Below are 24208 nucleotides of genomic sequence, written 5' to 3'. Positions count from 1 at the left end.
TAAAAAGGACAGAAAATAATGATCTTACACTGAGCCGACACAGAAGAAACACTTCAGAAGGTATATTTCCTAATACCAATACCATGAAACTTAAGCATACACTTTACATTGCATACTAATTTTTGAACTTCTAAAATACACCAGTTACTTATGAGTTCCAAGAAAAAAATTCAGTTGGTACAATAAAGCAATCAATTTTAATTTTAAAGACAGGGTAGGTTTATATAACTACAGGAGAGGATTACAAAACGATCATGATAGCTCAAGAGAATGTAAATGTTTTTGCCTTAATAAAACAAACTTACAACATGGACACTCTTGTATCCATTGAAATGTAGCAAAACATCTCATCTAGGTTGAGTACTGCAGATTTGCTTATAGCTGCATCAAGTAGGTATTCTTTGATCTCTTTTTGAACTGTTCACTCATTCACTACTTGTAAATTATCGTTACAGTATTTCCCCCTTAGGATGTCATTTCTAGTGGTTTTTTTCCATGCATACATTAAAAAAAGGTAAGAATATCTTCCTACCCCTCCCAAAAGAATTTCTCATTTTATTTTTTTCTAACAGTAAATTGACTCCTATAAACTAGTAAACTGCTTCAACATTTAACATATGGGTAGCTTCATGGCTTTGTGGGTGGGCAACGTTTCTGGCACTCAGAGTTTGGAAAATGCTCCTCTGTGCCTCACGCCTTCTACATTCAGTTCTACACATGCTTTATATTTGTCTAGTAACCATTTAATATATCCTTGGCCCCAGATGAATTGCAATTAATTTTTCATACTTTAATATGTAATTTTTCATTTGTCTCAGAGGACAGGTACATTAATTAAAGGACAATAATTAATATCAAGTACAATATTCTTTAAAACCTCAGGAATGTTCCACAACCCCACATTTAACACTTCTGTCTCATTCCAGAACCCATGTTAACAGGCCAGAGAAAGGAATCAAGAACTGTGGTAGGAGAGGAAACAGAGTCTTTGTTTATTTGAATAAGAAGTCAATTTTTGAAGCTCCAGTATATATAGAAATATGCACTGCTTAATGCCCACCAAAGTGGAAGGAAGGATGGTCAAAATCAAAGTTATGGTTTTTATCAAATAATAAATTAGAAAGAATTGATAGATAGACCAGAGACTCTCTGAATCCACACAACAGATACTGCAAAATTATTTACCTATCTATACAGAAAAGTACATTGTGTGAGTCAGGTCCAGCATCTCACAACACCGTTTTTCAAAAGAAATACAGGGAGATAACAAAAGATGAAAATGGTCAATATTAAACAGATCAAAGTAAGAGCATGCATGGAATACTATGCAGCCATCAAAAGAAGTGAAATGTTTCCATTTGCAACAACGTGGTTGGAAATAGAGGATATTGTGCTGAGTGAAATAAGTCAATCAGAGAAAGACAATTATATGATCTCCCTGATATGAGGAATTTGAGAGGCAGGGTGGGGACCTTGGGGGTAAGGGAAGGAAAAAATGGAACAAGAAGGTATCGGGAAGGAGACAAACCATAAGAGACTCTTAATCTCACAAAACAAACTGAGGGTTGCTGGGGGGAGGGAGTTGGAGAGGATGGAGACATTGTGGAGGGTATGTGCTATGGTGAGTGCTGTGAATTGTGTAAGCCTGATGATTCACAGACCTGTATCCCTGGGACAAATAACACATTAAATGTTAATAAAAATAATTAATAATAAAAAATAACTTTAGAGAAACTTCCATCTCACCTCAACTATTTATGAAGTACATAGATTCTATTAATGAAAATTAATGAACTGTATTTTCATTTTTTACTGTGCTTTTCAAGAAAGACAACTATCATATGATCTCCCTGATATGAGGAAGTGGTGATGCAACATGGAGGCTTAAGTGGGTAGAAGAATAAATGAAACAAGATGGGATTGGGAGGGAGACAAACCATAAATGACTCTTAATCTCACAAAACAAACTGAGGGTTGCCGGGGGGAGGGGGTTGGGGAGAAGGGGGTGGGATTATGGACATTGGGGAGGGTATGTGATTTGGTGAGTGCTGTGAAGTGTGTAAACCTGGTGATTCACAGACCTGTACCCCTGGGGATAAAAATATATGTTTATAAAAAATAAAAAATTTTAAAAAAATATTAGCCATAGAAAAGATTTATACATTTTTATTGATTCAAAGAATTAAAAAGTAATTAAGTTTTATAGTATCAAGACAAATGTCATATTTGTATACCCATTTTGTTTCAGATCCTTATGTAAAAGATCAAAAAGTAACAAAACGAGAACTTCACATTTTTAAACAGGCAGTAGGAAAACGTAACATAGTTTGAGAACATGCTTAGAAATGATCTTTTTCTTCTGATTTCACAAGGTATTTCTCCTTTAGGAATAGAAATCTGCCACTGTTGTATTATGGGACAATTACGTGAAACATTATATATCTTTTCAATTAACATCTGTACCATCTGTAACAAATTTTAGAATCAAAAGGTAACAGCAAGCACAATGATTAATATGAAGCATTGACTTGCTAAACTAGTATTATTTAAAACATATTAAATCACTAAAGTAAGTTACAAAAACCAGGTATGTGGTTCTTCACTAAGTTTGGCATAATCCTCTTTATATATTTTAATGACTTGTCAAAATTTTATTTTACATGATCAAGCTTATTACACATTAACCAACAATCTATAATTATTATCAAGGTTGTCTGCAGGCAGGTGATTTAAATAAGCATTACATGGTATGTTTAAAAAAATAAATAATGAGTATCTTTGGAGTTCACAAATAAATGCTAACCACTACAAAGTCCATTTAAATTTATAAACATTTGTTCTATTTTTATATACCTACTTTTTCAAGTGATTCTTGACATTTTTAATATGCTTCAACAGGCAAAAACAATAAAAAAAATTTTCAGGAGATAAGTTATTTTGAATACTATATGGTAAAAACAAAAAGTATTCAAAAACGTGATCAAGGGGATCAAACGCAGGTATATGATATACATAAAACATATTAGCATAGCCTCCACAGATTCATCCTATGTCTTTTATTAAGTATGGCAAAAATACTTTAATAATTTTAGCAATTAATGTTTTTTAACAACTTCAGGAATAGGAAATTCATACTGTAATAAAGAAAAGCAACAGGAAATTATGGTCTTATCAAAATTTCTTTTGAATTATTTGATAATGTTAAGCTTACATTAATTATATAAAGGATACAGAAAAACTGTGCTAATTTAAGGGAACTTAAAAACATCAGCCTCAAAAAAACAAAACAAAACAAAAAATCAGCCTCAGGGGAAAATGCAATTCTCAAAAATTCCGATTACAATGCTTCCAATAACAAATTAGAAGATCAATGGTGCTTTCCTATGGACTATTTTTTATTAAAATATAGAGCTAACTAACCTTTTATTTCTGAGAACATTTTTTTTTTCCAGGAAGCTACATCATGTAAGAGAACTGACCTGGGCCACCTGGATGGCTCAGCTGCTTAAGCATCAGAATGAGGCTTCAGCTCAGGTCATGATTTCAGGGTCATGGGATCAAGCCCCATGTTGGGCTCTGGGCTCAATGCAGAAGTCTCCTTAAGACTCTTTCTCCTTCCTCTGCACATTCGCTTCCCCACAAAGGATAAATATATAAATCTTTAAAAAAAAAATAGAACTGACCCATTATAAAGGCGGATCAAATAAAACATAGTCTAAAACTGCAATGTCTACTAAAGTAGCCATTAGCTATATGTGACTATTTACATTTAAATTCAAAATTATTAAATTCAAATAAAACTGAAAATGCAGTAGATATACTTCAAGTGCTCATAGCAACAGGTAGCTAGTAGTTGCCATAGACATGAATACAGCAATCAAACATTATTTCATCATTGCAGAAAGTGCTAATGGGCTGTACTTGCCTGGAACAAAAGAAGGTTGTAAAATATCATGCTCATCATATATCTCAGTAATTGTTTTGGTCGTTAACTTATGTGTCTGTGTAATAAAAAGGATTTATTTTTTCCTGACTAAATGTTATGTTACTAGTTTAATCCTACAATTAAAAATGCTAGAAAAATTCTCTCTCATATACAAAATTAATATAGAGTCTGACCCAAAACCGACTGAGCTTTTTCTTATTTACATATATTTCTGAAAATGTGGATCAGTATGAATGTATGAACATAATACTCTTAAACTGAGATGGTTCCAGCTTCTATTTCTGCCTAAGTAGGAGTAAAAGGGATCAGACTTACCTTTCCCCTTCAAACAAATAAGTTAAGTACACAAACTAAACCAAACTAAGATTTTTAAGACATGACACACCTGGCAACAAGGGACAGCTCTGAAGGATGAGAACAGATGGGATGAGCCCTATATCTGCAGCAATTTACTTCCTTAAAACGGTTTCCAGGCCATGGCACATTGAAAGGAAAGGTGGATATGTGGGTTTCAAAGCCTAGGTGGGTAGGGTTCACAAGGCAAAATTCCAGAGAGGAAAGAGGTATGAAGAGTAAGAAGGCTGGTGATTATCAGGCTAACTCTCTCCCATATTCAGCAGAGTACTGATCAGTGCATGCATTTGAGAATAAAAACAAGCTGAGGTGGGGGAAAAATTCAATGGAGGAGACTAGATAGAATGGTGCCTGATGCACCCCCCAGGTCAGGAATAATGGTGGGAGCCATGAGCCAGGATAGAAGGTTTCATAATTTACAGGTCATTAGGTAAAATACTAAGAAGTGTTTCGCTTCAGTTGTGAAGAATATAAGACCTACGTAATACACTAATTAGTCTGATCTAAAAATAGCAACAATGCCTAAAAGGATCAAATAGTTTCCAACAATGTCCCAGGAAAAAAAACTAAAAAAATATTCACGTCCCAGGAAAAAAGCTAAAAAATATTCACAGTAATAAAAATAATAACCAATACCCAACAAGGTAAAGTTCACAAATTCTAACAGCTAATCAAAATATATAAAATGTCCAAAAAAGCAGAAAAATATGACCCATAGGGAGAAAAACCTATCAAAACCAACTCATTATTGACACATTTATTAGAATGAAAAAGGACATTAAAACAAATTTACAACTATGTCCCATTGTTCACAATGCTCCAGGAAAGAATGTATGTGTTAAGTAGGAAAAAAGAAAATGTAAAAGAATCCTATACCTAACTTATAAAGATGAAAATATCATCATCTTATATTTTTCAAAAATACACTGGAGGGGCTTAACAGCAGACTAGACATTGTTGAAGATCAGTGAATTTAAAAGTATAATGATAGCAACTATTTAAAATGAAACAGAAAAAAAGAAAAAGAAACAGAAATTAGTGAGATATGAATCAACTTCAAACAATCTAAAATACAGATTAATTGGAGTTCCAGCAATATAGCTGGAAAATTTTCCAAGTTAGGTGAAAACTAAAAATCCACACAGCACACTTTAAACACACACACACACACACACACACACACACACACACACACTCACTCTTTCAGGCATAAAAACACCAGGAAAGTACCCATAAAAAGGAGATAAATACATCACTTGAAATTGACTCAGAGCTGGTATCAATGTGCCAATTAGCGACAAGGATATTAAAATGGGTACCATAACTGTTTATCATTTATTCAAACGTTAACTAGGGAAATAGAAAATATAAAGGGTAAAAAGGACACAAACTTCTAGAAATGAAAAATGTAATGCCTAAGATGAAAGACACGGTGTATTTTTTCCAAATTCAGGCCTGTGCAAGTCTGCAAACACAGAATGGCACAAGGAGGTACACCCTGACAGGTGCACAAACTTTTTACTTAAAAGGCTTATAGATTCATTTAATTGAAGAAGATCGATTCTAAGAAAAAACCCTAGTTCACCTGTTAACATTATAGTTATCTAGGAAGTCAATCAGTGTATCACACAATCCAAATAAAATGCAGAAATAGACTAGGAAAAGCAATTGCCAACTATAATCCATATTCTTTGCTTTCAAACTTTTGTCTTCATCAAATAACTTAGTATTTCTTTTTAAACTTATCGGGCAATGCTATCCATATGAACCAAAAAATAAAATTAATGATCATAAACACATATTTTAAAATTTGCTTAATATATTAGTAAGCCACTTAAAATTAAATAAATATAAAAGATAAGTCTCCTCCAAAAATGTTGGAGAATTACTCCCCAAATTCAATTTTTAAGAGAAAAAATAGATTTTCTCTTAGGAATGAGCAACACTTCAAAGGTTAATGCTACTTTTTAGCATAAATCTAGAAAATAACTTAAGACATAATCAGTCTTAGACACAACAAGATGTGCTTCCAAACATGAAGAATAAAGATATGATTCACAAAATCTAAAAACATATATGTAAATTAAACAATTATACTTGCTGAATGGAAACACAATTTTTCTAAAAAGATAACATGAAAAAAATTGAACTACACTAAAAAGAAGGATAACATAAATCAAGATCATAAAACTCATAGTTTAAATTTACACATGGTAAGTAATACCCTAAAATCTCAGATAGATGCAGTATTATTCTCCTTAAGAAAACACAGCTATTCCTTGAGATGCATACCTAGCCACCCTCATTCCTGCAAGTCACCACAAAGCATCTATTAATGGTAGGCAACACTGCAACAAGATGGAGTAGGAGACATCATGACTAGAAATGCCAAGGCGAGTTCAAATCAATAAACATTTCTGAATGTCTACACATGCTCGTTGGGAAAAGGGAAAAGACTCTGAGCACAGGAGTGTTAAGGAAGGATTCCAAGAAGAAATATGATCACTAAAATTTTAAGGCAGGAGAAACACTAGAAAAATGGTGTTTTGGGTCAAAAAACTCACCAGAATCAACATACATCTGTCAAACAATATGGCACACAGGTTACAAAAGTTCCTCAGCAGAAGGCCAACTGTGTGGTGAGGCAATGAGAAGCAGGGTGATAAAAGCAAGAAAAACCAGCTGAGACCAAGTCTTTATGCTCTTACTGAGCTTTGTCCAGTAAGGGGATGAGAAACCTCCAGAAGGTTTTGATAGAGAGAGTACCTCTTCATTAGCAATTAGCAAAATCTGTCATGGTAGCAATGAGGAGGTCAGACTGAAACAAAAAAGAGACTGCGGGGAGGGACCCAGCTCTTGGAGGGAGGACAATACGTTCCATTTTTTTTTTTTTTAAACATCATGAACTTGAACACTTCCTCTCAAAACTGAGAAGAATGATTTAGACTGGAGATAAAAACATATGAATTGGCACATGAGTGATACTTTAAAACAGGGGACTCGATGACCCCAAGAGTATAAGCCTACTAAAGAAACACCTAACATGTATTTTAGGTAAAGATACTAATTAACAGTGGCAAACAGTTTAGAATTGAGAAGCTCAACCAAAGTCTAGGAAACTACAGTCCATGGGGCCAATCCAGCCTCCTGCCTTTTTTTGTAAACCAACTTCTCCTGGAACACAAACACATTCTATCCTTTCCATCTCATCTATGACTACTTTTGCACTAGAACAGCAGAGTCCAGGAGTTGTAACAAAGACCATATTGGCTCAAAAAGCCTACCATTTTTAGTATGTGGCTTTGTATAAGAAAACTTTGCCAACCCCTAATACAAAAAAATTATCTCAATGCAGGCACAGAAAATGACATCAATTATCTCCTATAAAGTAAGAGCATACTACTGAGTGGTTTTTCAGATCCTTTTCTTCTTCAACAACTTAGGTCTCTATTACTCAAGGGGGGCAAGTATTGACATCTCTAAAAACAAAACATCATTTGGTAAAGTAAAATAAGCACAGGGATAATGACATGTACCATACTCAACTCTCAGGATTGCTGTAAGGATTAAATGGGATCATTTATATTTTAAAGGAAAGAATCGTGATTCATTATTTCAAGCAGTCATTTAAGTGTCTGTTATTACCAACATTAACATAATTATACTAATAATAAGAATTAGCAGGCCACATTTTCAGGGGCAGAAGAGGGTCTGAGGATTATAAATGTAGTGGGAGTTCCATTTCTTAGAAATGGGAAGAGCAAAACACACAAGATCACAGTTCTCACTGGTGGGGCAAAAATCCAGAACTCAGTCATTACCATAAAAAGAGTAAACTAAAAAATTGGAATCTGTAATTCTCTCTCAAAAAATCGAAGAATGGCACAATACTCGAAGTACTTAAAAGAAACATGCAGGTGACTAGCCAGTCCAGTCATTTCCAAGTAAGAGTTTTCCAATGCCAGTACAAGGATTATCTTGGCAATACTAGCTGCATTCCACCTGAGCAGGCACCAGTGAATCAAGTATCCCAGCATTTAGGTCAAGTATAAGCTTCAAAATCCCATACAATAAAACCTCTGCTGCCTGAAAATTTAATCATACTATACTTTCCAAAAGTATCACATACAAACTTAACTGCAAGCAGGGTTCAAGCCAAAGCATGTTTGGATGAAAAAGCTTTTTGCACTGATTCCAACACCTTTCTATACTTTATAAAAGAGCAATCCAGCCTTTCCAGGAAAGTGCTTAAGTAATCTATTTTTAGGTGGCTATAAATTTTTATCCTAAAGGAATAGCATTTAGGCCTGATAATATTCTTACCATCTTCCTGCCTATTAATGCTTCAATCCATGAACAAGGTTTTGATCTTTGTTTTTGTTTTCAGTTGTGTTTTTCGACACTCCCTGGTGGTCTAGTGCTTAGGATTTGGCTCTCTCAATTCTGTTTTTCTTTGCATAGTATGAAATGGTGGTACAGGAAAGATTTCATAAAACAACATGATCCATTATACAAATCTATGTAGGACTTGGCAAAAACATTGTAATATGAAGGGTTTTTTAAAATTATGCCTTTAACTAATTATGGCATAACTACATAACTACATAACTAATTATGTAGTTAACTGGAATTCTATTAAAACTCAAGTATTAAGGAAGCCGTGGAAGAACGTAGCTTGACTTTCCGAGTTGGCTTTATGATAAGAGATTCTGTGTGTACACACGCATGCACGCGCGCACACACACACACACAAACACACACACAGATGAATAAAAAGCTTTTTAATATGAGTGGAATCTTTTTCATTATCTAGGTGAACAAATGTGCAATAATCATTTGCCTAACTCAACCTTCAGAAACAAACCAGAAAGATCCTTCTCTAATGTCCCATATCTTATAGCCATTCCTTCAGTTTCACAAGATATAAAATTTGAGATTATACCTCCTCTCTCTCATTAAATCAAGAACAAATTCTTTGTGTTTCTACTTTTTAAATATATTTCGATTCCAACAATTCCAGCCCAGTCACTCTAAAACAACCCTAGTCCCAGATACCATCATTATTTCTTGGACTACTGTGATAGCCTCCTAACTAAACCAAATGCTTCAAGGAAACTCTCTGGTCACTTTCATCTATTCTCTGTGCTGTATCCAGAATGTAAATGCAAATGTTCTCACATCAGTTTCTACTGAGCAGGGCTGCTTCCTAGAATCCAAACTTGCAAGGCCCACATTGACCTTTTCCTACCCAGTGTGTGGTCCAGTCTGTTTCCGATCCACCAGCTTTCTAATGCTGACTATTCCATGTGCTACTCTGGCCATAGAGAAATGCTATTCTCCCTACTCTTAAAAGATGTGGACCTGCTCAGTCTTCCCAATTTCAGACTCTGCTCATATCCTTCAAGATCTCTTCTGATTACCTAGCATAGGCTTTTCTGACCCTTTTTATTTTCTTTTTAAGAGAGGGAGGGGGAAGGGTGGAGGGAGGGAGAGAGAGAGAATCATAAGAACTTCTGCAGGGGCCCATCTCACAAACCTGGGATCATGACTTGACACAAAATCAAGAATCAGATGCTTAACGGACTGAGCCACCCAGGTGCCCCATTTCTGTCCTTTTTTCAAAGAGATGTAGTTAAAACTCTCAACTTGGAGGTGGTGAATGAAAAGAACAATGACCAAGATATGCTGTCAACTCCCAGGCTGAGGATCACTTCCCAAGCTAACACTGGCCATTGGTTTAAATTTGTGTTATTGAAAACCCTTCATCTTTGAAAGAAAATAAAAGTATTTCCTTACCAATAGAGTAAGATAATATGGAACACTCTTTTAAAGATGCAGTTTTTTAAAATATTACAGTAATAAATAGCACATATATACATCAAGATGCTTGTCACACAGATGTTCAACAAATGTTATATTTATCTATATTAAGTCATCAGTTAGGTAATCAAGATAATAGGATAGTTCACTCTAAAGCATTAAGTATGTTGCACCTAAAATAAGTTTAACGTGAATAGGAAAGACGATGCACTGGAGCTTTAATGATTAAGGAATCATTCTCAGAAGGCAGGGTCTGGGATAGACATAAATGGAAAGATTCTTTGAAATGAAAGGAAGACTAATCTTGCAATCTTAAAAGTGTTTTTTAAAGAGATTTTAAAAAAAGGTGGGGGATGGGGCGCCTGGGTGGCTCAGTGGGTTAAAAAAAAAAGGTGGGGGAGAGTAACTGCAAAAAGGAAAGATTTAGATGTAACCTAATAAAAAGTGGACTACCAAAAGAAGGTAAGAAAGAAAGGGACAGGTGCAAGAAGAAGAATCAAGCAATCAATAAGCCAGAAATCTTGAAATAAGGGGAGGGTTGGAAGTTGGGTGAGCCTGGTGGTGGGTATTGTGGAGGGCACATATTGCATGGAACACTGGGTGTGGTGCATAAACAATGAATACTGGTAAACTGAAAAAAAAAATTTTCAAAAAAAATTCTCAAAATGGCTCAAGGTAGGAATTCTATACCACCTGATTCATTTTTAATATGACTGCTATAATCAGAACTGCTCTCCTATACTTGTACATAAGGCACATGCATTACGGGTTATACAACAGCAAAAGGCCTTGACAACATGTTCTAACATAGAAAATATTTTTAGAAAGAGAAGTCACTTAAATGGCTTTAAGGGCATCCTACTCTGTTTTCAGATAAAGACTCTGAATTAAAGCTCAGAGACATGAAAATAAATAGACGCTTATTATTTTCAGACCTACTCCTTGTACCTTGAACCCCATTCCAGGCATATCATCCTTACTATGCCAAAGATCTCCTAAAACTTAAAACAATAGTCAAATATTTATATTAAATACCACCTTTTAACAATATAATTTATTTTCTACAACAAATACAATCTTGTAAAATAGTATAATAAAAATATACCAAGCCCAATGGCACCTGGGTGGCATAGTTGGTTAAACACATGCCTTCAGCTCAGGTTATGATCTCGGGGTCTTAGGATTAAGCCCCATGATCAGTGGGAAATCAGCTTCTCCCTTTTCCTCTGTCCTTCTCCTCTACTCATGTTCTCTATCTAAAAAAAAAAAATAAATAAAATCTTAATATATATATGTATATACATATATATATGTATACATATGTATATATATATATATCAAGCCTGACTTTAACCCATACAAGAAGTCAACATAATACATATAAAGTATGACAAGTAACTATAAAATAAATGATAGTGAAAACATATTTGGTTCCCTTTTTGTAAAGAAGTAGCATAACACAATTGAGCTAAAGGCCCTTATTTAAAATAGAATCCAGGGACGCCTGGGGGGCTCAGTCGGTTAAGCCAGAGTCCTGGGATTGAGTCCCACATCAGGCTCCTTGCTCGGCAGGGAGCCTGCTTCTCTCTCAGCCTCTGCCTGCCACTCTGCCTGCTTGTGCACTTGGCATGCTCTCTCTCTCTCTCTCTCTCTCTAACAAATAAATAAATAAATAAAATCTTTAAAAAAATAATAAAATAGAATCCAGTATACAAAACAAACAAACAAAAAGCTAGTAGGAGAAATCCCCAGGTTTATTTTTTGAAAAAGTGAATGATCAAAATTGCTCAACTCCTTTTCTAGGCCTAAAGTTAATTTAAGCTGTCTAACAAATAAGACTAGCTTCATTATTTGGTTCCTGTGCATTTCATGTTACATTTAAGGAACAGATTTAGATGGAAAGCACCAGCAAAAAAAATCATAAACAATTTTGTTCATCTGACTGAATTCAGTGGAATTCCCAAATTAGGAAAATAAATAGTAATTTCAAGCCCTATGCTTAATCAAGAAAAATTAACTCATTAAACTAGAAAAAGAACTCCGGAATTTGTTCCTTTTGATATTCTGTTAGAACATCACTGTATGAAAATAACTGTAATTCATTACAAGAATCACTTAAAACTTGCAAGGTGTATCCCAGGAGAACGATATCTTGACCTAAGTTATATGCCCAATGCAATTAATCTCAGGGAATTTTAATATACTACAACGAAAACTTCCTAGTAACCATTTATCCATAGGCAAAGATCTCCTAAAACTTGTAATAACAAACAATTCTATTCATCATCTCGTACAAGAACTTTATCATTCTTCATTTTGGAGTTCAGTATGAATCCCTACACAACTAAAATTTCAAAAAGGTTCTCAAGGTATTTTAAACTAGGAATGAGCTATTATTATTTTAGGCAGGAAATATTTTAGACTTTATTACCAGAAAACAAATGGAAACATTTGTAGAATTCATGGAAATGACTGCATTTCTACCACTAAATCTATCCACACCATGAAAGAGAAAACCTTAATGCATCTTAAGCAAAATATCAAAAAAATTCAGTAAACAGTAAGATATTTTCTAAAGGAAAAGTAAAAACTACAGTAGCAAAATGGTTAAGACTGGAATAGAAGGATTTAGACCAACTCTATTGGTCATTCTTTGGCCACTAAACACACATGTGTGTATGCACACACACAAGCACACACACAAACACACACACAAAACATCTATTCAAAATTAAACACAAACTAAGGGCCTGAAAGATACACATAATAAAAAGTAAATACAGTATGATGGCAGGGAGAATTACAACAGCCAGCTCTCTTTTGTTTTTTAAGAACTTGTGACCTAAAAACGAATTTTCTCAGTCTAGTAGTAATAGGGTTAAACAGGAGCAACTGTACAGAATAAACAGTTAAGTAAAAGGTGACAAAGGTACATGTTTAGGATCTGGTAAAAAATTTAACAGGACCACAGATTTGTATAAATTAAATTCAGTAAAGCCTCAATACCTTGTGAAGCAAAGAAAGAAACCATTAGTACTTAAAAGAAAGAATCAATGTTTTTCCAACTGTCATTTGTTCTTTATTAGGAAGGAATATTAAATACATATATGTCTGTATGTGTATTTTTAACCTTTTTCCATATTATTTAACACATTCACGAACGCATAAAAGTAACAATATATAGGATACATTGCACATTGGATTGATTCTGTTCCTAGCTCTGCCATTGGTGAGCTGTGGAAACTTCTGGAAATAATTTATATCACTGACAATTTCCCCAGATGTGGAAGTATCAAGTGTCAATGGATGGTGGTTTTCTATTTTTTTATTTGCTGACATGTTCAAATATTAAACATTTTGAAGTATTTTAAAGATCATATATTCTGATCTGTTATGTCAATAAACTACTTCCCAGTAACTAGAACTAAATTAGGCACTTATGAAGGTTTATTTATGTTTTTCAAAGCATTAAAATTCCATATGGTAATTTATGTTTTTTTACGAAAGTAAATTCATGAAAAGATTCCTATCTCTCATAAAGCACCAATAAAATTCTTGTCTACATAGCCAAAAAAATTAGAGCTCTTATGTAATTATCCAGGTAATTACCATGAAATTATTTTGTAATGAGGAAGTGATAAAAAAATTTTTTATCAAATAAAAGTAAAGAATTTGCTTCATTTCTCAGCTTTGAACTTCTAATTGTGTTTGTTGCCAATTTCTTTCTGCTTTTAAAAATTAAACATTTCATTGGTGTCTATTATATGAAACAGCTTTGTTCACTGAAAAAATAAGCTTTAAATAAGAATAAACTGCCCATTCTCTCATCTGATAATAGTAGGAAAGGATGTATTGCACAAACCTTTCCAGAGCCAAATAAATTAAAATCTTTCACTTTCTGCACCTGGAAAGGAATTTTTTATAAGTTTTACAGTTGGTTTTACATAATCTTGTCTGGGAAACAGCTATACTTTTGCTTCCTGATATTGTCTTCTCCAATGCTGGAGAAAAACAGTGCCCTGATCATTAATTGCTAAGCGAAAAACTGAACCTATAATTCAGATTCTTAGCACTTTTGAGTCTTGTTTAGTTTAGGTAAAAGCCTCCCCCCCACCTCTGGTGGCTGGAGGGAGTGATTTTTATATCAGAAACTATGAATTTACCTTTTACTATTTTAATATATTACTCTGTTTTTCTAAATATTCATCACTATTTGAACAGTGAATGAACATGACAGGAGTAGAAAATAAAGAAATGAACATGCCCCATGTTGATTGCTATTATATCAGGTGATTCCAAAGAAAGCTTTCAGAAAATCCTCTTCAGAGTTGCAAACTGAAGAAGGTGCTAACTGTGTATCCCCCCACTGGTAACTGTGAAAAAGTGAAGGCAAACAGTAACTTTAGTCAACTCAAGATAAAACTTTGATTCCTTGATAACTTATAATGAGTGATAGATTGAATAGCACCAGAAATGACATTAGAAAGGGCTCTCAAAATGTGATTCCTACACAATTTAGCTTAACAAAAGAAAGCTTTGGTTTTCATGTTTAAAGGTTTTTCTTGTTAAAAGACATAGGAAAGAACCTATATTTTTTAAATTCCTTTTTGCCAGTCTCTAATTAAAAAAGAAAAAAAAAACTTTTTTTTTTTTTTTCTTTCAAGTTAGGAGCATTTTCCTAGTACAGAACATGCTTGTTATCTGATTAGGTGTTTCCAAAGGTTCACAGTTAAAAGGCTACGTAGTGTAACAAATGTCATCCTAAAATATAAATTCAATCAGAAATAAAAATTCATAAATTGACCCAACCCAACTGTATCTGCCAACTTTAAGAATGACATCTATTTTAGCCCAGTCAACATTATTAGTCTCTAACTGATCACAGAAATTTGAACAATTCTGATGATTTGATATAACTACAATAAAATTAAGTTACAATCTACCAAAACTTTGGCTTTTATCAACTTGATCAAATTAATATTGGTAAACTTTAAATCCTACTCAACACCATCGACAAATGACAACTTGGCCAAGTTAGACTGCTTAAAATAAAAAAACTAAGAATAATGAAGTAACAGTGCCAAAGAGAATTTTGAACAATGTATCAATATAAGATATTTTTACAAGACTTATGTCCAAAAATATTTTTTGTAAAAATGTCCACTTGAAATGAAGCATGTCACAACTTACAATGTTCATAAGAGTAAGCAAAGACATTCCTTTTTTAAAAAGATGATTTTTTTTGATAAACAGCTGCTTTTTGTAGATAAAGTCCTATGTTTTTCTACTTTTCATGATGAATCTTTTAAGTAGATTTTATTTATGTTTTTATTTTTTTAATTTAACAGAGAGAGATTACAAGTAGGCAGAGAGGCAGGCAGAGGGAGAGGGGAAGCAGGCTCCCCGCTGAGCAGAGAACCCAATGCGGGGCTCAATTCCAGGAACCTGGAGATCATGACCTGAGCCGAAGGCAGAGGCTTAACCCACTGAGCCACCCAGGCGCCCCTTAAGTAGATTTTAAAATAGAAGCATCCTACCTGTCAGTTTATCTCGGGACAACAGAAACTTCCTACAGTCAGTCTTTCCTAACACATTTCAGTTTCATAAAAGTCAAGGAGAAGTTAATCTTCAGAAAATCAACATCCTGAAATAAAATCTAATTACGCTAAATACCTGCCTACCAAAAACCAACAAGTGTTTTGCTCCCTCCAAGGGATAAACGTTCCAGATGAGGTTGAAGGTTACCTGTACTTTTGAAATGACAATTAACAGATAATTCCAGAATATTTTTCTGTAACTCCTTGAGAAAATAAGAGACAATGTGGACTTCACCAGCATGGCAGACATCCACCAATTTTTGGCACTTAAAACCTAATCAAGTTCTTTTGTTCGTTTTGGTTTTTTTTTGTTTTTGTTTGCCAAACAAATGCCCCAGCTTAACTTCAGCCCCATTTCTTCCAAAAATTTGTCCTTGTAGAGTGAAATATGGGCACACTGCAAATGACCACCTTAACTAGCCTCTCAGTTGAAAAAACCCTCACAAACACCTAATTAAGCACAATTTTACTTTGCACCTGCCTGATTCCTACTAAGTCTTCCTCTGCGCAGATGGACAGAAACTCGAAGTTGTTAAACCCTCGCAGAGGAAAAAAAGACCATTGTACTACAGTTCAGCAGGGACAGATAGGTTTTTAAACATTTACAATACATGTGTTCAATAACTACTGAATCACATAACTCCAAAATAAAAATGAATGTATTTTTTCCATGACTTGATGTCATTTTAGATTTTCTGGTAAATAAAACCTACCTGTCCAGGGAAGCAAATAAACTCTTTGACCATTCTCAGAATTTAGAATTGCTTAACAAAAGCCTTATTAAAAACAAAACTTAAAACAAAACAAAAAAATAAACCTTCCATGATGTGATTTAATCTTCGAGCAAATCAATTCAGATAAAAGCAAAGTAGGCACATCATAGTCTATGAGCTTCCTATTACATCTTCCTAATTACACACATATGTAGTGTTTACTTACACCCCCAGACATTATATGTATATATGTATGTATTTTTCCACTTGATTATGTGCAAATTATGTCCCCAGATATTTACATCCAAGTTTAAGTCTTTTACGTATTTTGGAATAATAATATTTTATACAAACTACTACTTTGGGGAATATTTGACTGGTTCTGCTCAATTTTAAGTCGTAGGAACACTGATATGTCCTTTTAGCCATTTGGGGGCAAGTACTATCAGAAAGCAATAGCATGATACCTTTTATGATCATTTACAAGACAATTCAAAAACCCAGACATATTTACTTGCCTGTCAATCCAAGAAAGCAGCATTTTTAAAATTTTTTTAAAGATTTTATTTATTTATTTGACAGATAGAGATCACAAGTAGGCAGAGAGGCAGGCAAAGAGAGAGAGGAGGAAGCAGGCTCCCTGCTGAGCAGAGAGACCAATGTGGGGCTCCATCCCAGGACCCTGGGATCATGACCAAGCCAAAGGCAGAGGCTTTAACCCATTGAGTCACCCAGGTGCCCCAAAAGCAGAATTTCTTATTCTACCTTTTTAATGCTTCAGTTCATCCTAAGGATACAGATTCTAGATGACATTTTCCTATGAAGTTTAATAATAACTTTAATATTCCTATACTGAGTCTACATACATGAGTCCATATACAATGAGAAAAGAATGGGTGAACAAATTTTACTCAGGCAGTAGTAACAACTTTCCAATCTTAAGTAAATATTTTACAATGTTTATAGTATACAGACTTATAATAGTACTATCCTCAAAGTAGTGCTGGGAGACATTTACTCCTTAACTAGAGGTTTATCTGTCTTTTTCCTTAGTTTAATACAGAACACCAGAAAAGGAAAAGAAAAATTCTGGTACTTACTGGGATATATAAAATAGAACTCAAAAGGAATAAACAGAAAACTGAATTGAAATATTAATGGAAAAGATACAAAGAACAGAGGTGGAGATACAATAGGTGATAAATAGAACAGTTTTAAAACTGGAACACGGGGGCACCTGGGTGGCTCAGTGGGTTAAGCCGCTGCCTTCAGCTCAGGTCATGATCTCAGGGTCCTGGGATGGAGTGCCGCATAGGGTTCTCTGCTCAGCAGGGAGCCTGTTTCCCTCTCTATCTCTCTGCCTACCTCTCTATTTGTGATTTCTGTCTGTCAAATAAACAAATAAAATCTTTAAAAAAAAAAAAAAAAACTGGAACACGGTCATAGAGGTCATAGCAAGAAAGTAAGCTCAAGAATCCATAAAGAAGAGTTTCTTTGAGGCTTGGATAAATTTCCTCAAGGATGAAATTTTGTTAAAAATAAAAGTTGAGGGGCACCGGGTGGCTCAGTGGGTAAAGCCTCTGCCTTCGGCTCTGGTCATGATCCCAGAGTCCTGGGATCGAGCCCCACATCGGGCTCTCTGCTCAGCGGGGAACCTACGTCCCCCTGTCTCTCTCTGCCTGCCTCTCAGCCTACTTGTGATCTCTGTCTGTCAAATAAATAAATAAAATCTTGGAAAAAAGAAAGAAAGAAAGAATGAGGGGTAGCTCAAGTGGTTAGGCATCTGACTTGACTTTTTAGCTCAGGTCATGAACTCAGAGTTGTAAGACTGAGCCCTGCATTAGGTTCCACGCTGGGTATGGAGTCTGTTTAAGATTCTCTCTCTCCCTCTGCTCTCCCCAACCAAATTAAAAAAAAAAAAAAAAAAAAAAAAAGACTCTTGCCATTTGCAACAATGTGGACGCATCAAGAAGCATAATGCTAAACAAAGTAAGTCAGTCAGAGAAAGACAAATAGCACATGATTTCATTCATGTCTGGAATTTAAGAAACAAAACAGATAGCTTAAGGGAAGGGAAGGAAAAATAAAATATGATAATAAAAAAGAGAGGGAAGCAAACCATAAAGACTCAACTATAGAGAACAAACTGAGGGTTCATGCATGGAGGGAAGTGGGTGGGGATGGGCTAAATGTGTGATGGGGATTAAGAAGGGCACTTGTTGGGATGAGCACTGGGTATTATATATAAGTAATGAATCACTGAATTCTATTCCTGAAACTAATACTACACTAGACTATGTCAACTTCAATTTATTTTTTTAAATATTTGCATTAATTTACTTACTGAAATAACAACAACAGGATAGAGAATGGAAAGATTACTCTCTTCGAGCATGTTCAGTAACCTCTGGGTTTCCTCAAAATCAGAGGACATAACCTGAAAGACCAGAAAAATAAAAGTGAAAACAAGTTCTTAAATGATTTAAAAGTTAATCCAAGGATAATTAAAAATTAAAGGGGAAAAAAATGGAGAACTTTCACATAAACATCCAAAACATTTACCAAGCTTAGTTTTCACTTTTTGAAAAACTTTAAAGGATACCCATAAGGTCCTACCTATTAAAATTTGAACTATTCATTAATTCAAACATGTTTCATCTTACCTGCTTCATACCAGCTGACTGAAAATGGTGTCTAAAGAAATGTCACCCTCTTCTCTTATCCCTCCTCTCTACCTTGTTAGAAAACATTATTTTCCATTTCTAAAGTTAAAAAACAAAACTTCCAAATACATACTGAATAACAGAACTCATCTATCAGAACTTAAAATCAAATAATTAAGAATCAAGAAAAAAATATTTTCCACATTACACTTATACAGAGGCTCCACTACTTTCAATCATTTAAATTCACTACTTACATTCACACAAACATAATTATAGCATTGCTCTAAGATGATTTGCTTAAGATCTCTGCCCGCAGGACACAAAGCCCCAGACGTGACTTCTACATGCTAGGAGGAAAAAAAAAAAGACAGAAGAAAAAGTTTATAAACTAGATAGGAAGACCAAACCAAAACCTAAATGACTGTTAAAAATGAGCACAAAACTGCTAGAGACACACAAAGCCAAGAATCATATATAAAAACAACATAAGGGGCGCCTGGGTGGCTCAGTGGGTTAGGCCGCTGCCTTCGGCTCAGGTCATGATCTCGGGGTCCCGGGATCGAGTCCCGCATCGGGCTCTCTGCTCAGCAGGGAGCCTGCTTCCTCCTCTCTCTCTGCCTGCCTCTCTGCCTACTTGTGATCTCTCTCTGTCAAATAAATAAATAAAATCTTTAAAAAAAAAATAAATAAATAAAAAATAAAAACAACATAATTCAGGCAAAAGTTTATAAAGCTACTGAGAAAAAGGCATTTGAACTAGTCCGTGACTAATGATTACGATTTTGATAAACACAGATATAGCTAAAGGAAATAGTTTTAAATAAAAAAAAAGGGTATAGGATATATGCAGGGACAACCAAGTAACTGTTTTTTCTTATTCAAAGGATGTATTGCAGAACATGGTGGATAATTATTAAAAGGTTGGTTAGACAGGGTTGTTGGATGATTCTGAAAACATGTTAAATTCTACAGTTACGTAGATGTAACTAAACCTGGAAAGACTAGAACCAGGAAAAGCTGTTAAGAAATTATTATAGTGTAAGACAGAGAAATAAGACTTGAACTAAGACAATGATAGCGAAAGATGAAGAGATTACTACTAGAGGTGGTCCCAGACTAGAATTAGAATAGCACATATATTACAAAATTTCCCTAATTGGGGGCACCTGGGTAACTTGTGATTTTGGCTCAGGGGATGATCTCAGAGTTGTGAGACAGAGTCCTCATAAGAGCTCCCCACTCAGTGTGAGTCTGCATCAGATTCTTTCTCCTTCTATCCTTCTCCTTCCCCCTGCACTCACTCTCTCAAACAATTAAGACCTTTAAAAAAAGAAAAATTTTCCTAACATTTTTATTCCATATAGCTCAATATTCTAATAAACTTCCATTTTTTCCTTCTTATGTCAAATATGAACAAAAACTTACTTATTAAACTAGGGACTTTTTATCTATAGTATTGTAATTCCCCAGAAAGTCACATTTCCATGGTTAGCACTGGCATTACACTTACAACTCTTTCAAATCTACAGTTCTAAAATACAAAGCTTGTCACTTAGTAAAACATTAAACCCTGTACTTTTAAGAGCATTACATAGTAAGTAGGATTCATCCTAATTCTATGCAGTTTTGACATAGTATTAGAGAAGGGCAAGTAATGATTTTGAGGTCTTAGCAATGCTAGAAATTAGTTGGCTCATGAATTTTAAGACTTTCCTTATAGTTTAAAGTTCTTACTGAGGGGCACCTGGGTGGCTCAATTGATTAAGCATCTGCCTTCGGCTCAGTTCATGATCCCAGGGTCCTGGAGTCAAGTCCCAAGTGGGATTCCCTGCTCAGTAGGGAGACTGTTTTTCCCTCCCCTCCTCACTTGTGCTCTCTGTCGCACTAACTCACTCTCAAATAAATAAAATCTTAAAAAAAAAAAAAATAAAGTTGTTACTGAGTACAAACTTCAGAGAGAACATTAAAAAAATTAACAAAATAGTTCCATATGCATCAGCCATATATCGATAATAAAATATGGAAGAAACTGGATTTCATTATGCAACATTAAGTTTGTTCAAGGAATCGCATCTTCTAGATATTACAGGGAGACAATTTTGCAAAGGGTTTCTCATATACCCAAACATTTTAAAAGGCATTAATAGCTAATTTACTCCAGATTGACTTTTCAAAGATGTTTGCATAGCAGGCAGATTTGCAAAGATAGGTACATCTCTTCCTGGAGCAAATTTGCTTATGTTCCAGAAAATAAAGGTAGAGTCATCTCTCTCCCTGGGGCAGATCTGCTTGACATTCCAAAATAATAAAGACAATGTCTCTTTTGTAAGAGGAGAATGCGCTGACTTGCTCACAGTCCCTCAATACAAGTGCTCCCCAATATCAAAATTCTTCTTTAATGCGCCCCATTGGGACTGCACCTAGTTATAACTGCATTTCCCTGTAGAAACTGCAATTCAGAAAGTCATTGCTACACTGTCATTATGCTTCTTAATGCTACTGCTGTAACAAATTATCTTTCCTCTGACCACAGAGAAAAGGTCTTACCCTAATACTTAAGGTATTAGCAAGAATGTGTGCATGCAAGTACCATATAATTCCTCAGATCCTGCCAAGTTTGACTTAACAGATGTGAAACAAGATAATCATATCATCAGTTATTAACTTCAACAAATATGAGTGAAATTTGAATTTTTAAAAATGATTGATTAAAAAATTATTTTGCATATACAGAAATAAGGTCTAGGATGAGAACATGAGAGATATTTAGCTTTGTGAGTACTGAAATGGAGAAAATTCTTAAGGACAGGGTTGAGATCCTTGAGTACAAAAACATCCTGTTTTTACCATTAGCAAGTACTTAATAGGTATTTTAAACTTATGACAATTTTTTTAAAGGAAAAAAATCATTTCAAGAAAAATAGTCTGTGTTCTTAAAACCAACAACTTGGAAAAGATTTTTTAAAAATCCCAAAATACCACTACCTACCTAATAAATTCAAAGTTAGATAAACACCATTCCCACAATATTAACATATGCAGTAAGACAAAAGGATGCAGAAACAAAAGCAATAATGCATTCTAATGACTTTCGTGCCTTTTTTTTTTTTTTTAAACTAGTTAGGAATGAAAAAAGAATAGAGTAAACCTGAAGATGATGCTAAGCTTCAGATCATTTTTCACTTCCAGAGAACTAAGCTTCTAAATGTTAAGAAAAGGGAACATGAAGAAGATTAAGACTTGGGATTTTGAATAGCAATGCATTTCATTTGTCAGTATTTGTTGACCCCCTTCTATGAGAGGGAAACAAATAGCACATTTTAACTTCTACCTCAAGCCTGGTTCTGGTCAATCATATTGTTTTTACCCAGACAAGATTTACTAGATTCAAATTCTATTCTAGAACTGTAATACCCATAATGTAGACATATCTATACCCCGAAACACTTTTTATACAAAATTTCTCCATTTCTAAGTTCTTCGTTTTAATTCACTTCTTCATGTGATTAACTTTATCTTCAAGGAGTTTGTGTAATTGGCTTTATTTTTTATAAAATGTTGACATTTTTACGTTTTTTGAGTTTTTGCCTTTAGACTCCAAGAAGAGCCTGTTTGGGAATAAACATTTGGTTCACTCTCCCCCTCACAGATTTGTAGTCACTGTTCCATGATCCACAAGCATTATGTCCTATCCTGAAACTTATATTCCATTTATCGTCCACTTATTCCCCATTCATTATGTAACCTGTTCGATATCAACATCAGGAGTTCAAATAATACATGTAAACATTGTATTTTATTATTCCTCTCATCATCTTTATAACAGACAATTTGGCTGACAGTCATATTCTTGGATTCCACTTGCATTCCCTCCAAAGTTCACAGGCACAGCTTCACTGTATTTGGATAGCGAATACTGTGGAGATGCAAGAGGTCAGGTAGAGTTTTTCTTTAAGTTTTGATTTTGCGTTTTTGCTCCTAGGTCCTTATCTGAAGAACTTTTTATGAGGAAATTCAAAATCCTAACCAAAATCAGCACATGCTTACTTGGCAGTTGTTATTTCTAAATTTTTCCCAAGGCTATGTCCATTTCGTCTTACAGAATCAGTCATTTCAAAGAAACACTCTTCTAGTTTAGAAAATAAGCACTATCCATATGTTGGATGCCTTAAGCACCATTCACATCTATTCTCTTTAATTTCTACTTAGAGCACTCTGTAATTATCTCAAGTTTCCCACTATGATAATAACCTCTTATCAGTTGTATTCTAATTCTCATCTGCTCAACAGTTCTAAAAGTGTGTTGCTCTAGTCTTAATTTTATTTTCTCTGATAACTGTATTAAACTCTTTCAATACCATCTTTGAAGTTTGTTTTTAACCTTCTTGAATTCAAATTTTTACCGAATTCTATAGAACTAAAGGTATGAGAATATTTTCTGGATAGGGAAAGCCTTGATGTTCTTACATATTTTTAAAATCTGATTGGCATGTGCTGCAATTCTTTTTTAGTATGAATTGTGCAGTTCTGTAATTTTTTTTTCACAAGTTGCAGAGCTAAAACATAATAGGCACTGAAAATTTTCCCTGCCTCTGTTGCTGTATCACAAAGATTTAAAGGATTTTCTCTGACTTCTTCCTGGCCTTGATTTCAGCGTCAGTGTGCTCTTCCTTCAATTATAACTTAAGAATTGTCTGGATAATCATCATTGCCCTATTACAATGTTTTGCAGATCCATGGGTGGGGTTTAGAAGATGAGCCAGATCAAGGTTCCTGTAGATTCAGGGATCCCCTTTGTGATTCAAATACAACAGTTTTCCTGCTGTGTCATCACAGGATGGTAGAAGCAAGGGAACTCTTGGGGGTCTCTTTTGTAAGAGAACTAATACCTTCGTGAAGGCTCCACCCTCATGACATAATCATCTCCCAAAGGCCCCACCTCCTAACACCACCACACTAGGATAAGTACTGCAACATTTAAATTGTGGGGGAGAGCACATTCAGTCTATGGCACTTGCATCTTACACATTCTCAAAAAAAAAAAGAAAGTGTCCAATAAATGTCTAGAGCATTTTAAGATTAATACTCCTAAAACTGAGCTTCATTTCATTT

The 24208-nt window shown here is 34.5% G+C and overlaps 1 protein-coding gene across 1 annotated transcript in view; it reads right to left on the bottom strand.

Moving 5' to 3' along the window:
- CRPPA (CDP-L-ribitol pyrophosphorylase A) overlaps positions 1 to 24208 on the bottom strand; it is a 313919-nt gene that overhangs the window by 125278 nt on the left and 164433 nt on the right. Inside the window, exons 7-8 of the mRNA XM_059396757.1 lie at positions 19351 to 19443; positions 18775 to 18867 (exon numbers count right to left, since the gene is read on the bottom strand). Coding sequence (XP_059252740.1) covers positions 18775 to 18867; positions 19351 to 19443 — 186 coding nt within the window. The remainder of the gene's footprint in view (positions 1 to 18774; positions 18868 to 19350; positions 19444 to 24208) is intronic.

This window comes from Mustela nigripes, chromosome 4, assembly GCF_022355385.1.
Source record: "Mustela nigripes isolate SB6536 chromosome 4, MUSNIG.SB6536, whole genome shotgun sequence".
Taxonomy (NCBI): Eukaryota; Metazoa; Chordata; class Mammalia; order Carnivora; family Mustelidae; genus Mustela; species Mustela nigripes.
Note: the sequence above shows the minus strand (reverse complement) of the source record. Positions and strands in the feature narration are given on the sequence as shown.